The following is a 15,461-nucleotide window of genomic DNA, read 5'->3' as shown; positions in this document are numbered from 1 at the left end:
GGCAGCGCTAGAGGGAAGGAAAGGACTAACCCAGGAAAAAAAACCCTTACAGTGAGAAAGGGAGAATAGTGCTCGGCTTACTAGTCGAGAGAGAAAGACTCCTACCTTGGGAGAGAGGATAAGCGGAATAAGTTGAATGCCCTTGCCCATCGGGAAAAAGATGAGGATCGGAGTTTGGAGATAAACAAGCTAAGGGGAGAAATAAATTATCTTTTGGACGATAAAGAAATCTATTGGGGACAAAGAGCTAAAGCCCACTGGCTTAAAGAGAGTGATAAAAATACTAAGTTCTTCCACACGCAAGCATCGAAAAGGAGAAATCAGAACACTATTTTGGGTATTTGGGATGAGTAGGGAAGATGGTGTGATGAAGAAGAAAGTATTGCCCAAGCTGCAATTACTTACTTTAAGAATACAGCTCTTCCCATCCAAGCCATATTGAGGAAGTAATTGAAGCAGTGCCTTCTTTGGTGATAGAGGATATGAATGACAATCTAATAAGAGACTTTACCAGGGAGGAAGTGGAGGCTGCTCTAAAACAAATCCACCCTACTAAAGCTCCAGGACCAGATGGTATGTCAGCTGTCTTTTTTCAGAAACATTGGAGTATTGTAGGCAACAATGTTACTAATATGGTTCTAAATGTCCTCAATCATAACATACCCATTCAAGAGTTCAACAAGACTAATACCTCCTTAATTCCGAAAATAAATAGCCCCAAAAGAATGTCTAATTTCCACCCCATCGGCCTATGCAATTATGTCTATAAACTCATTTCAAAAACTCTAGCCAATCGTCTAAAAGCTCTCCTTCCTATCATTATATCAGAGAATCAAAGTGCATTCACCTCTGATAGACTCATTACGGATAACGTATTGGTGGCATTCAAATTGATGCATTATTTAGACCATAAAATTATTGGGAAAGAAGACTATATGGCTGTCAAACTTGATATGAGTAAGGCGTTCGACAGGGTTGAGTGGGGTTTCATCTATAAGGTAATGGAAAAAATGGAGTTTTGCAATAAGTGGATCAACTTGGTCATGCAATGTGTTACCTCGGTAACATACTCAGTCATCATTAATGGAGTTGCCTATGGAAATATTTCTCCTACAAGAGGTCCCTGCCAGGGTAACCCGTTCCCCCCTAGTCTTTTTCTTCTCTGTGCTAAAGGCCTTTCAGCGCTTATCCATAAAGCAGCTAGAAATAATTTTATCACAGGCATTTCCATTTATAGGAGCTGCCCAAAAGTAACCCATCTCCTCTTTGCCGATGGTAGCATTCTTTTTTGCAAAGTAAACTCAAAAGAATGCCAAAAGCTGAGATCAATCCTAATGGAATATGAAGAAGCTTCAGGTCAGAAAGTTAATACATACAAATCCTCCATCTTTTTCAGCCCCAATACAGCTCAGGCTACTAAGGATAAAATCTTCAACATTCTGGGTCCTATGCACAATTCGAGGCATGCTAAATACCTTGGCCTACCGTCTCTCATTGGCAGGTCAAAAAATCAAGTATTTGCAATTCTAAAGGAGAGGGTTAGACAAAAATTAGTGGGTTGGAAAGGCAAGCTTCTATCAATGGGAGGAAAAGAAATTCTAATTGAAGCAGTGGCACAGGCAATCCTAACCTATACCATGAGTTGCTTCCAACTCCCTCAAGGTCTTTGTAATGACTTGGAAAGAATGATGAAAAACTTTTGGTGGGGTCAAAGGCAGCTGGAAACAAAGATCAATTGGGTTAGCTGGTCTAGACTATGTACTCCAAAGGCTAAAGGTGGGCTGGGATTCAAAAATTTACAAGCCCTTAATCAAGCAATGCTTGCTAAGCAAGCTTGGAGGATTCTCAATAATCCGAGCTCGCTGGTGGCCCGTGTGCTCAAGGGTAGGTACTTCCCCACTGGTGATATTCTAAAAGCAAAGCTTAGCTCCTCCCCTTCTTATTCCTAGAGAAGCATCAACAATAGCTTGGAAATCATTAAGCGTGGAACTAGGTGGAGAGTAGGTAATGGGAAGCAAATTCATATATGAGAGGATAAATGGCTCCCATCTCCCTCTACCTACAAAGTCATCTCCCCCCAGAACCATAACCTTGAATTCCCTATGGTTTCCTCCCTCATTGACAATGATACCAAATGGTGGAAAACAGATGTCCTTCGAGCTACTTTTCTTCCCTTTGAGGTTGAGATCATCTTGAAGATCCGTCTAAGTTACAATCTGCCAGAAGACAAGGTTATTTGGATTGGGAATAAGAAAGGTGAATTTTTGATGAAAAGTACTTATCACATAGCGTGTAGTCTGATTGAATCAAATGAGGTGGGTGAGGGTTCCACGGGGGACCCATGTAGACAGCTTTGGAGGGTTCTTTGGCACTTAAACCTCCCTGCAAAAGTAAAAATATTTGCTTGGAAGGCTTGTGTCAATGGGCTTCCTACCTTTGAGAATATGAGTAATAGAGGGATTATAAGTAGCAGTGCTTGCCCCATCTGTGCTGGGGGTATTGAGGACATTAATCATGCTATCCTCTATTGTGACGTAGCCTCTCCAATTTGAAGGCTCTGGTCTGATCAATCTCAACCCCTCCTTTGTTTCAACTGGTCCTACCTTGATCTGGCTTTGTATCTTGTTCAATCTAATGTCTTGCAGGTCCTAGAATTATTTTTCATGTTATCTTGGGTTGTGTGGTATAATAGGAATAAAATGGTGCATAATGATTCCCCTCTTTCTCCATCTCAGGTTTGGCTTTTGGCAAACAGCACTTTGGAGGACTTCAGAAAGGCCGCTTCTTTTGATTTCTCCCTCCCTAGACAACCTTCTACCAATTGGGAGCCTCCGCGCCAGGGAATTTTCAAAATCAATGTGGGCAGGGCAACCTCAAATCAGGGAAGTAATTCAAGTATTGGGCTGATTATTAGGGACTTCAAGGGGCAGGTTATTGCAGCTCTAAGCAAATACCTGCAAGGCAGATTTGTTGTAGACCAAGTGGAAGCTTTGGCTGTGGAGCAAGGAGTTTTACTTGCTCAGGAATTGCAGCTGGCCAGTGTCATTTTGGAGCGTGATGCCCTTAATGTGATCCAAGCCATTAATGATAATTTCTCAAGAAGTGAGTTGGGACACATATTGCAGGGAATTCAGATTGTGAGTAAGAAGTTTGAAAGCTGTACTTTTAAATATCTGAATAGAGAGTTTAATGTTGTAGCGCATGAGCTCACTCAACTAGCGCATAGAAATGAGTCCTCTGACTTGCGGAAAAGGGTTACTCCCCCTGCTGTGTCTGTGTGGGTTCAAAAGGATTCATTGTATCTGTCTTAGCTCACTGGTGTATTGTATTCTTGATGTACCTTGTGTTGTTCTATTGATATAAAGTTCCATTTCAACAACAAAAAAAAAACAAGCAATCCACAAAACTACAAAATTTTAGTTATTTTACATTTGAACATTATTGAGGAGTATTTCAATGATTCAAGGTGTTTTTTTTTTTTTTGGGGGCAACAATACAAGTTAGGACATACTTGCTATTTTATCATTTTAGGTTCTTTAAATTTTTTTTTTTTTTTAAATCTATCAATTCATAAATATCTAGAAAAATGAATTCAGGCAATTTAAATTTGTGCAATGATACAAAACAACAACCCATAATTTTGTTGGTATTTTTCTTTTAGACATGTATATTTCAATGATAATTGAGACTACTTGACTTATACTTTTGGACCACATTAACCTTTTTTTTAATCTTTTAATATTTCCTTAAATTGGTCAAAACTGTGGGTTTAACTCTTGTCAAAGCAAATTCGTATGCATTGGATGATTTGGTCAGAAGTGGGAGCATGGAAGCTTTTAATTTGGTGTCTGCCTTTAATTACTTACATGATCCTCTCCATCCAAGACATGTTCCTATGTTAGGAATAGGGGTGTCCAAGTCTGACCTGCACCTAACCAACCCGGCCAAACATCCAAACTGGGAATCGTTCGACCTAATTCTGGTGACGGTCAGCTACGAGTCTACATGTCCAGAAATCGAAACTAACTGGTCTTAGCATGAAAAACCAAGTCCAACCGACCCGACCAGACTCCTTCTCTCTCCAAACAAAAATCCAACTAGATCAGGCCAAATCTCGATGAAATCTGTCAAGATCTCAACAAGATCCGGCAAGATCTTGACTAGATTCGTCAAGATCCGATTAGATCCAGCGAGATCCGTCGTAATTTGGCCATCGTTGATCTCAATTGGTTTCGACCTGAGAAAAATTGCCACCAACTTGAACCACAACCGACTGACCCATGGTTTCTAGCAGTCAACGACGGGTCAACTTCTCTACCACCCAAATCTGGTGGGTCGATTTCAGGTTGGGCATAAACTTGACCCAAATCGACCCGTGAACAGCCCTAGTTAGAAAGGCTTCATTGTAGACCAAATTGACACTGACGTTACCGTTGTCTTTTCTTCATACGTACACACACACACACACACACACACACACACACACACACACATATATATATATATATATATTCTCATTAATGTAACCCATTTCCTTTGAAAAGGGCCGAGGGACAATCTTTCCACATCAATGATAGTGTCATGGCCCAAATTTCGATGCCATTGGAAGTTTTTGACAATGTAGTTTGAGTAATTATAGCGCTTAATATGTTTGACACACTTTGCCATAGGCCCAAACCTATATTATGTGGTAAGGTTTTTTATTTTTTAAAGAATATTATATATTACATTGTGTTTGGTTGTTTATTATTTTTATATTATCCTATCATATTTTATTCACCACTCACAACCAATTATATAGATGGAAAAAGTCGTGATACTAGAATTTTTGTTATGATTTTTTTTTTTTTTTTTTGAGGAGAAATTTTTGTTATGATTTTACATCTATAAAAAAAGCTTCTTCGTTTTTTTCCCCTAAACTAGAAAGCATATCCCACAAGTTCATTACATGATAATAACAACTCTCTCTCTCTCTCTCTCTCTCTCTCTCTCAAATATATATATATATATATATATATATATATATATATATATATATATATAACTAATCAAACCGTGTATATGGATGTAGTATTTGTAATAAAAAAATTTGGCGTTAAGTCGGCCTTTTTCAATCTTTCAATTTGTAATTTTCAAATTTAATCAAACTAGAAGAAGAAAAACAAATTTTCCCTTAGAGATTGTTTGAATCAATTTGAAGAGTTAATTTCTTGCTACAAGTTCCATCTATAATTAGTAAAAGAAAAGTAGACTATATCACATTGTTAAACCATATCAGGAGATGGTTTAATTCTCATGAAGATACTACAAAAATAATTAATTAATTAATATTTCATCAAAAAAAATTTAATTATTTAATATTGACATAATTTACTAGTACAAAAAGACCTATGTCCTAATAAGGCTATGGATGAATAAATCAATAAAGTTCACAAATTCCATCTCCTTTCCTAACAATTAACATATATAATTGATAATGTAGTTTCTGTTGTAGTCTCTGCTAAATTTTTCAGCAATTAAATAATACCAGGGATGACTTCTTTCTCCAAAATATATATATATATATATATATATATATATAATTGTTGGAATTTTAAATGATGGGATTGTACATTTAAGATTTTTCCTTTAAATCGTAGGATAAAACTCTTTTCTTATAAAAAAAGCCAATCAATAATGTAAATTCAAGTTAAAATCATATTCATTATTAATTACTTTATTACAAAGGTAAGTTCCAAGTGAGGATCATAGATCAAGAGACATTGCAGAATATCTTGCTTTTGAGTGTCCCACTCATAAGATTGCGTTCTCGATTCTTTATCCAAGTACGTCATTCTTAAAATAATGTAACATTAAACTCTAGGAATGTGCCTAAATTGATTGTCAGAAATAATTGGAATTGTTGGCTGTTGCTAAGAATCTAAAGATTGCACGGCAAAATAGAGCTACATATCTAATCGACAACATTAGATACAATTAGAAATTTGACATAATTTGTACTCTACAACCCCTACATAAGTTAAAAGGAAATAAATAGAGGCGTAGAATAAAAAAACAAAACAAAATAAAACAAAACAATCGTGTTGTTATAAGATAACCTTAAAACGACAACAACATTATAGAAACTGCAATCACTTCCTTGAACGTTTCTTTGAATGCCTTGAAGAACCTGCCTCCGTTTCACCAGCGTCCCTACCCCTTTTAGCTGGAAGAGCCGGAGATGGTACAGCCGCCCTCTTTGGCGGCCGTCCAACATTCCTTTTTCCGGGGCTCTCTTGCATCTTCTCTTGTTTACCTCTAGAACCTTTTCGCGAGGAGGTTTGCTCTCTACGCAAATCACCCTTGCCATTACCATTTTTCTTCTGCTCAGCTCCTCCTTTGCTATTATCACAACTCTTCAATGTCTCTAGCAATGACGAGCAATTAGGGGCCGATGAGTTTCGCTTCATTCTATTCAAGAAATTTGCTGCGCTTTTCTTCTTAGCACTAGCATTAAAGGTGGTAGTGGCGTTCTTCTTCTCCTTCTCATGCCTAGACTCAGAAATCTCATTCTGAGACACTCCCTTGATTAAAAAGCCAGAGTTTGAATTGGCATCCGAATTCTTGTTTGTGTTTGGATTCGTACGGCCCCTGTTTCTGTTTTTGCTTGAGTTTCTTGAATTGATTTTAGATCTTTCTCTTGTTCTTTTTTTTGTGACACGATTTTCCTCAGTTTTCTCAGAGGATTTATCATGTTGATTCAATTCTACAACGGGTTTTTCATCCTTCAATGTAGCCATCTGCTCTTTTTTCTTGTCTGGTCCTGAAGATGATGATGCCAATGCTTTTGCAGTGATTGAGCTGCGTTTGCGACAGGCAGTAAGAGGGATTGATATCTTCGTTTTAAGTAGCAAAGAATCCGATGGTTCTGGATCGGATTTTATACACTGGGGCAACGATGGCACCGGCTTTTCTTCTTCTTTTCGCTCGGGACCTGGCTTAAGGTTAATCTTGGAAGCCATTTCGTTTAAAACAATTTGTCGAAGCTTGATGGCAGACATGTATTCTGAGGACTTCTTGTCAAAGAAGAAAATGGCATTGTTGAAGAGAAGCAACAGATCACGGAAGAACTTGCTGTCATTACCTGAATAGCAACCTTCTTCAAGCCTTGTTTGAATTGTTTTGAGGTCTACATGTTGCCGAATCAAGCTCATGTAATTGGATGTTTCCTGCAGTATTCAAAACCCATGCTCAAATCATCGCACATGATCAAAGTACGCAAGTCTTTCACGTGAAAATGAATTTAGATACCCAATGAAGGCACAATAAAGAGAGACAAAAGTCAGGTTAAAAGTAGACAAATAACAAAGAAAATAGAAATTTCCACATGAGGGAGTGCAACTGCCAAAAAAACACACGCACACAGATGGTTAACCTAATTTTAGGCTCCAACAGCACAGGACCATCAAAAGCCTTTAGTCATTGGATTTGAAACATATGGGGTTAGTCCGGTATGGATGTTTTTTTAGAATTACGATGTTTGGAATTCGCTTATTTTGCTGAAACTGAAATTTTTTATTGAAAGTAATGTAGATAAAGGTAAAAATTAATTGAAATAGTACAATAAAACTCATAAATGATACCAAAAAGTGTAATAAGACTCATAAATATAAGCTATTTAATAAAATAAGTTGACAAAAATAATTTTTGCCAGACAGACACTCAACCTCAATTTTTACTGGCACATTAAATATCTATCTTTCCAACTTTTTTTTTTTTTTTTTTGGGGGCAACTATGTGATTTATTAAGGGATTTACTAACATATGTTCTTAGATTAGTAAACCATTATTAAAAAAAATTTATAAAAAAAAATAAAAAAATATTAATTATTTTGACAATTTTTTCAATTATGACACAGGACCCATTTGTCAATAGGAAATTATTATATTAACGACTATTCTCCTGTACTCCAAACAAAGAAAAGTAAAAAATGCAGTGGATGAAAAAGGTTTGTCAGCCAATTCTATTGACGGGACTTGGGAACTACATCGGGACACAGGAATAAAGGATTCACCACGCAGTGTCAGCATAAAATAAAAATAAAATGTTAATCGTACAAACTATTTTACAAACCAGCAGCATACTGTTATTAATAAGTAAGAAGTAAGAATATGATCTTAGCTCACCGGATGATAACCAAATATAATTTATTATATAAATAATTTATAAAAATATTGTAAAATAATTTGATGATGCAACATTAGTTTTTGAAAAAAAAAATTTTCAGTATAACTGTTCATGTCAAAAAGGTCATATCATATACCTGACGTGGAGCAGATTATTAACAATAAACTTTTTTTTTTTTAGTTTTTTTTTTAATAAGTCACTCATCTGCTAATGAGTGTAAAAAAAAAAAAAAAAAAAAAAAAAAAAAAAAAAGGGTCAAATGTAGAAGTCTTTGGTCTTGAACGAAATTATATCACGGATTACGATGAATCCAATGAAATTGACTTTTCCAAATTTCCAGACCAAAATACTTGAGGGACAAAATTCGTCAAACTGAGAGACTTCCTTCCTAGATCCTAGTCAAGTCATTCCCCACTTTCGTTTCTGAGTCAGAGTGGCTCAGAGAAATAACGGTTATAAACTTGGGCCCAATACTTGGACCAGGACCACCACCTCCATTAGTGGCTGGTGCCTGCCATTGACCAGGAAAAAATCTTACACCAGAAACGAAAAAAAAAAAATTCCTCCGCCAATAATAAATTCATTACGTTAAAGCTTGTAATATCAATTACATTACTCTTTTACATCTACTTTTAGTCTTTATTTTTACAAGTTCTAATCAAAAATGGATTGATACTACCAAATTAAAGTCTCTGATTAAATACATCGTTAATGCACAAAGTGAATATTTGGTACATCTACTTCAAATTCAAATGACCAAGAAAGAACCTAACCACCGGGCCTTGTAACCTAGTAGTACCTGGTTCCGTTGTAACCCTGAGCTCTTGGGGTTTTATCTCTTATAATTACCCAAAAAAAAAAAAACCTAATCGGGGAAAGGACGGGACCACAAACGCACGTATCTATCTGGTTCTGGACTGGGGCCTAGGGAAAGTGGCCACTGGGCACCACATCATGTGGATCTATCATTTATTTATTCAATATTTAGAATGAGCCGAAACCACCAAACTATCCTCCTCACCAGTCCCCAGCCTATTATTAAAAGTAAAGTGGTAAAATTGGATACGACCCGTGAACTCAACACGACATGACACGAAATATGCAGGTTATAAGTTGAAACTTAATGAGTTAGCGTCATATACGGGTTGACATCACTGACCCGTTTAATAAACGGGTTGAGTTGGTGTCCAATAAATAGAACCTGTTTCCGTTTAATTAAATGAAAATTTACCAATATACCTTTCAAATCCTATGTATATAAACTTATTTGTGATATTTAGATATATTTTAGTTTTGAATGATTATTTGTGATGTAGTTATTCGTTAGTTTTGAATTTTATACTAAAATTTTTTTTTTTTTTTTTGGTTTTTCATAACTCAATTTGGTTAATACTATATTTTTTTTTTCATTTTGATAAAATCTGATAAACAGGTCGACACGATTAACCCGTTTAATAAATGGGTCGTGTTAGAGTTAAAAAATCTTGACCAATTTAATAGAAATGTCGAGTTAGTATTAACACATATAGTCGGATACTTATAAGTCAACACAACAAAAACTCAACACGCGAACATATATTTTCACCCCTAATTAAAAGGGTCTGATAGGTGGTCTTTTAGTAACTTGAGCACTAATATATTAGTATATAGTAAAAAACTCATGACTAAAACAAAATGTATGCCATTTATATGAGCAAGATATACAAGTAAAAAGTAAAAACTCGTATGTATTACTCCAAAATTTGAAACTTCAATCCTTCCGTTTATAAATAATCATTTGTAAAATTAACATAATAATTATATTTTTAGATTTTAAAAATGTAAAATACACGTAATATACTAATATAATATTACTCCTTTTAATATCAGTATTGGTATCAACTTTTTTGCTAATACTAAAATAAAATTTTAAATTAGGCAATATATTTTTATTATCTATATTCTTTTTAGTATATATTTTTATATTATATTAATTTATTGCCGAAAAAAAATCACAGATAGTTTCAACTTTGAGGTCAAGTTAGTCCTAAGACTTTCCATCAAAGTTAAGTTTATAAAAAATCCAACAATTTAATATTTTATTAGTATATTTTGTTAAAAAATAACAAATTTAAATAAATAACATAACACATACGTGATAATAAATTAATAATAATAGCTTTCTGTGGAGAATGAAAGAACCTAAGTGGTTATTTAGGCCTTGGGCTTTATCAATGGGCGCTAGTTCATTCTTGACTAAAGGCCTTTAGGGCCATGAGTTGGCTCACAAGCCGAAGGCCCGAGGATTCATCCGAGGAAGAGTCACTCCTCGGACAAACCAGTGACTACTTGGAGGTTCACTAAAAAGATCAGGGCAGAGTTCTGGAAAGACTGTAGGTTACAGAGGGAGTCCAAATACCCTCTAGACATTTCGGTGTAAGAGAAATATCTCAGGAAAAGGGTGTTGCCTCCACATTAAAGACCCTACACCTACCTCCCTGGCCGCATTAATGGGAAAGTGACCCCTGAACAGTAGAGTTCAGCCTTCTGGCTAGTATTTAAAGATTTCAAGAAGGTGGTAGAAGAAAAATTCTGGGTGACACGTGGATAAAAGGAGAAGAAAATGAAGTATATAAGGGAAAAATGGGGTAGCAGAGAAAGGGGAGAGGCCTTTTGGAAAAGAACTTAAGAATGACTAAAAGCTGTAACCTTTATAAGAAAAAAGAGAAATAATATACAAAGGGTCCTCGGCCTACGTCCGAGGAGGTTCATTTTTCTCTATTTGTCCATTGTTTATAAATATTGTAATATTTGGGCTCGTTCATCAAGTTTCGAGCACCATCGAATTAGATTGCGAATCCACACTCTACAAATTGAATTGTTTAAGGCTCATTGGGCCTGAGCCCACGTATATTTTTGGGTCCAAGTGCAAAACTATTAGTGACGTGACAAAAATTTCATATAAACCATGTTATTCATTAATTTTCAATAAAAATAAAAACAAAACAGTAGAACATTGAATAAAAATATTGAAATTCGGTTTTTTTTTTTTTTTTTTAACTAGGGTCCAAATGATAACCCATCAGTAACGCGTTTTTATATTTGTCCCATGTCCATCTTCACCAAATTGAAGATCTCGACCACCATGTTGGGTGAACCATGTTGGGTGAAGTGGTATTTCTCTAGAAAATTGAAGATGATATTTTGTATAAAACCATAGTACGCGTTTTTATTTTTTTAAAAAGAAAAAAAGAAACGGTATGTCCAAATCACCAAAAGATTGAATTAAAAATTAAATACCTTCGAATTCTTCTTTTCTTTTCTTTTCTTTTTTTTAATCTTAAATCGGTAAGATTAAGAAGATGAAAAAAATAATTAGAGAAAAATAAAAAAGAAATACCTGGGTTTGGTGGCGGCACTCAAAAAATGAGTCAGAGCAGTGAGAGCGAAGTGTATCGAGGAAATAAATCAACGGATGAGATTGAACGGAGCTTGGCTTTGTAGTGGCTGGAGATTGATCCTCATTACACGCCGAGCTCTGCACATCACTGTTACTCTCTTTCGTTGCTTCTTCTCCTCCTCCTCCTTTCGATTCCGAAACCGATTCCCACAACTCGCCCGATTGTCCACCGAGTTTCCCCTTCTCCTCCGCCGCCGATCCCTTCACCACCGTATCCGAGCTACCGTTATATGAATCCTCCACAACCGGTCTAGCAGCCTCCTCAACCGGTCCGGATCCTCCGCCCACCAATTCGCCTTGTTCCGCTTCCTTTTCGGTCTCCTCGCCTCCGGTTTCGGGTACCTCACTTTTCGGATCTATAGAGTTCGATTCTTTATCGGAATCTCCACATGGAGCGTCTTCACCGGCATCGTTTTCCGGCGACGTATTTACCGGTTCGGCATCCTTCGCTTCGTTTTCGTCCTCTACAATAATTTTCAGATCCGATTTTTCTGTTGCTTTCTCATCTTCCTGTACGTGCTCTTCTGTCAATTCCTTCACTTTTAATTGCAGAGACCTAATCAATAACACAAAAACTTTTAAACTTGCTAAAAAATTTCACTACTCGTTAAACTTGAATTTCTTTTTTCTTTTTTTTTTCAAAAAAATTTTACACGATAGAAAGATCATAACGTTGGACTTCGCGTTTAAGTTCGGCGACGCGTAGCTTTCGCAGCTCGTCGAGATGGTTGTTTTGGTTGAAACGGCGTTGGAGGTCGAGGTACTTTTGTTTACAGCTGTGAGGTGTGAGAACGTGGTGGAGCGTGGTGGCGCTCCGCTTTCGGAGCTCCGCCGAGACGGAGTCCCAACTCTCCGTGCCGTAACGGTGGACGGCGCAAGCTAGCAGAAGCTCTTCCCACGTACCCCATGTTTGTTTCTCGGGAAAGCTTTGTTTTTCCATGAAAACTTTTTCCCTCCTTTTAACTTCTCCGCGTTTCATGAATTTTACTGGGCTTTCCTATATGATGTTGCTAGGGCATTCTTTTTCTTTTTCTTTTTCTTTTTATACTTTGTTTGTTTCTCTCTCTTCTCCTGTTTGTTTTTAATTTATTCCTCGACTTCGCTTTACGGCCTATATTAAAAGAGGCACTAATATATACCACGCAATACGATTCATCGATGTCTTACTCTTGTCGGCCAAACATGCCTTATTTAATATTTAGTATATTTGATTTGATTGTTGACAGTGTTAAGTAATTTGTTAATAGACTATTTAAAAAGAAAATTATAAAATTTTTTAAGAAATTTTTTGATATTATTTTATAAAAATATTTAAAAAATATTGTTAAAAAAATCAATTACTTTTTTTTTCATAAAAATTTTCAATTACTATTATTATTGTCAATGCCTACATGGCTGCAGAGTAGCAATGTGGCATCTTTTTAAGTCCCAAAAATCAAATACCTTATTTTTGTTCCGAAAAATATTAAGAGTCTGTTTGGTTGAAAGAGTGAAAAAATAGGATGATAGAAAACGGTGGAAGGATGAAAAAGTGAAAGAATATAAAATATTTTATTTTCTCTCCTCTTTATTTGGTTGAGAGTGGAAAAGTGGAGTGATGGAAAAAATGAGTTTAAATAAATTTACTCTTATATCCTTATTAAAGAATAATACCCAATTAAAACAAAAAAGTGACAAATAATCACACAAAAAAACAATCACCCAAATTTATTAAAAAAAATAAAAATCACGTCTTAAAAAAAACAAAAAAAAACAACTATCACACTCAGGCACTAGAAAAAATTTTAAAAAAAAAAGAGGAAGAGGCAAGTTATGGCCCAAAAAAGAAGAGAAAAAATAAGGGAAAGCCCACGCCTAAAAAAAAAAAAAGCCAACGTTACTTATTGCCTAGGGAAAAGAAAAAAATAAAGGTATGTGTATATGGACATTTTTGTCAATTAACAAAAAATTTACTCTCACTCAGTTTTCTCTCTATTTTAGAGAAAAAAATTTTGGTGAGTCCGGAGAAAAAACACCTGGACCCCACCATTTATTTTCCTTCCTCCTCACCCAACCAAACATACTCAAAAAAAAATTTCTTTCTATTTTCTCTCCAAAGTTTTCCATCCACCCTATTTCACCTCCAAACAAACACATCTTAAGGGTATGTTTGGTTGGGGTGAAAATAGGGAGGATGAAAAATAGAGAGAGGAAAATAAGGTGGAAAATGGCATTTTCCACCATTTGGTTTAAGAGAGAAAATGAGAGAGACAAAAAATGGGAAGGAAAATAATCCCTCAAGACCCACACTTTTTTATCCTCCGAATTTGGGAGGAAAAGATAATGCATGTAATTTACACAAATAACTTCACTTTATTGTATTCATTACCCCTCTCACTTTCCCACTATTATATAATAGGGACATAATAGTCAATTTATATAAACTACATTTTCCATTTTCCTATTTTCTCTTCAACCAAACAAAAAAGTTTTCCACCCTCCCACTTTTCCACCCCTCCAACCAACAATACATGAGGAAAAACCAAATCTTTTTCATCATTCCACTAATTTTTCATCCTCCCACTTTTTCATTCTTCCAACCAAACAGACCCTAAGAGAGAGTGGGGGAGAGAATGGATCTTTTAAGATTAGTTGTTGAACACATAGTAGTAATCATGTTTACTATGATTAAATGTTGGACTAGCTAGACTGGTCATACTAATCAATGTCAATAAATTACTCTAAAGTCAAAAGTTAAAAACTTCACGTTAATATAAGCACCAACACGGCCCTCTTTGTAGCTAGAGTGTTCATTTTCTCTTTTAATTTATAGCTTTCGTAGGGTACTAATTATAAGAGAGTGTATGGATTCCAGTTAACTCAACTAGTAAAATCTCTGATAGTCAAATAAGAGACATGAGATTCAATCTCCATCTATACCAAAAATCGATTAGTGTTTTGGTTTGATAATAACGTAACAAATTGCATTAATGATAGATCACTCAACAATAAGCCTAGTTCAATAGACATTGCATCACCAAATCACTGAAAGATAGAATCAACAATACGATCAGGATGAGTGGAACAGAAATAACAAGTACAACAAATTTGACCATTTTTATTATTATTACAAATTTTCTATTATCAAATGAAGGAAGTAATTATTAAATATTCTAGAAGTATAGTAATATAATACTCTATCATCTCACATTCAATATAAAATATCCCAATAATTAAATTTATGGCAAGATCCACCACGGTACGCTTTCTTTCATCGGATGTGTCATTTTCTTTTGGTTAGGTATGTTACTGCTGGATCTTAGAACTCAAAACCTGACCTTGTTGGCCTCGTGACTTTGGTGTAAATTTATGACTCGTATTTTTTTGGAAAGGGATTCTGGATGACTTTTACAACGTAGCGCTTGTTGGAGTAGCCCCTCCATGGGCTTTCAATCCAATTATTGTCAACCCAGATCAAAGTAGATACAATACACATTTGCAATACTATATATATATATATATATATATATATATATATATACACTTTATTAAGCCCATCTTGAGGGTCTCACTGCTTTCCCCTTACAAATGGTGAGTAGCGCGTCGGACTAGGCCCAAAAACATATAACAATATAACACCAATATTGAAGTCATTATGCAAAATACAGTACTAAAACACGCAAATTTTGCACCAATATACATGTGGGTTCTGATAGATGGGTGGGTGGATTCTTCAGCAGCATTGGGTTGTGTTTTTTGGAAATTTTTTTCCAAATAACATTAAATATAAAAAAATTTAGTTAGTTGTCACGTTTCAAAATAATGTTGAAAATTAGCATCTCGAGTATCTAAAACTCGAGTTTTTAAGTCTTGATT

The 15,461-nt window shown here is 35.4% G+C and overlaps 1 protein-coding gene across 1 annotated transcript; it reads right to left on the bottom strand.

The window, feature by feature from the left end:
* Positions 1–5,952: 5,952 nt before the first annotated feature.
* LOC142611043 (uncharacterized) lies at positions 5,953–12,668 on the bottom strand. The gene is made up of 3 exons (XM_075783049.1): positions 12,260–12,668; positions 11,547–12,162; positions 5,953–7,208 (listed from the first exon to the last, which is right to left on the bottom strand). Exons 1-3 carry the CDS (start codon positions 12,583–12,585, stop codon positions 6,132–6,134), a joined length of 2,019 nt encoding a protein of 672 aa, XP_075639164.1. The 5' UTR covers positions 12,586–12,668; the 3' UTR covers positions 5,953–6,131.
* Between the last annotated feature and the right edge of the window lie 2,793 nt (positions 12,669–15,461).

Source organism: Castanea sativa, chromosome 9 (genome assembly GCF_040712315.1).
Source record: "Castanea sativa cultivar Marrone di Chiusa Pesio chromosome 9, ASM4071231v1".
NCBI lineage: Eukaryota > Viridiplantae > Streptophyta > Magnoliopsida > Fagales > Fagaceae > Castanea > Castanea sativa.
This window is presented reverse-complemented; position numbering and strand designations above follow the sequence as displayed.

Excerpts from the sequence above, each read along its gene's own strand:
- LOC142611043 (XM_075783049.1), bottom strand. The coding sequence starts at position 12,585 with ATGAAACGCGGAGAAGTTAAAAGGAGGGAAAAAGTTTTCATGGAAAAA. Across the intron at positions 12,163-12,259 it reads CGTTATGATCTTTCTATCGT|GTCTCTGCAATTAAAAGTGA; the intron begins GTAAAATTTTTT and ends GTTATTGATTAG. Across the intron at positions 7,209-11,546 it reads AGTGCCGCCACCAAACCCAG|GAAACATCCAATTACATGAG; the intron begins GTATTTCTTTTT and ends TGAATACTGCAG.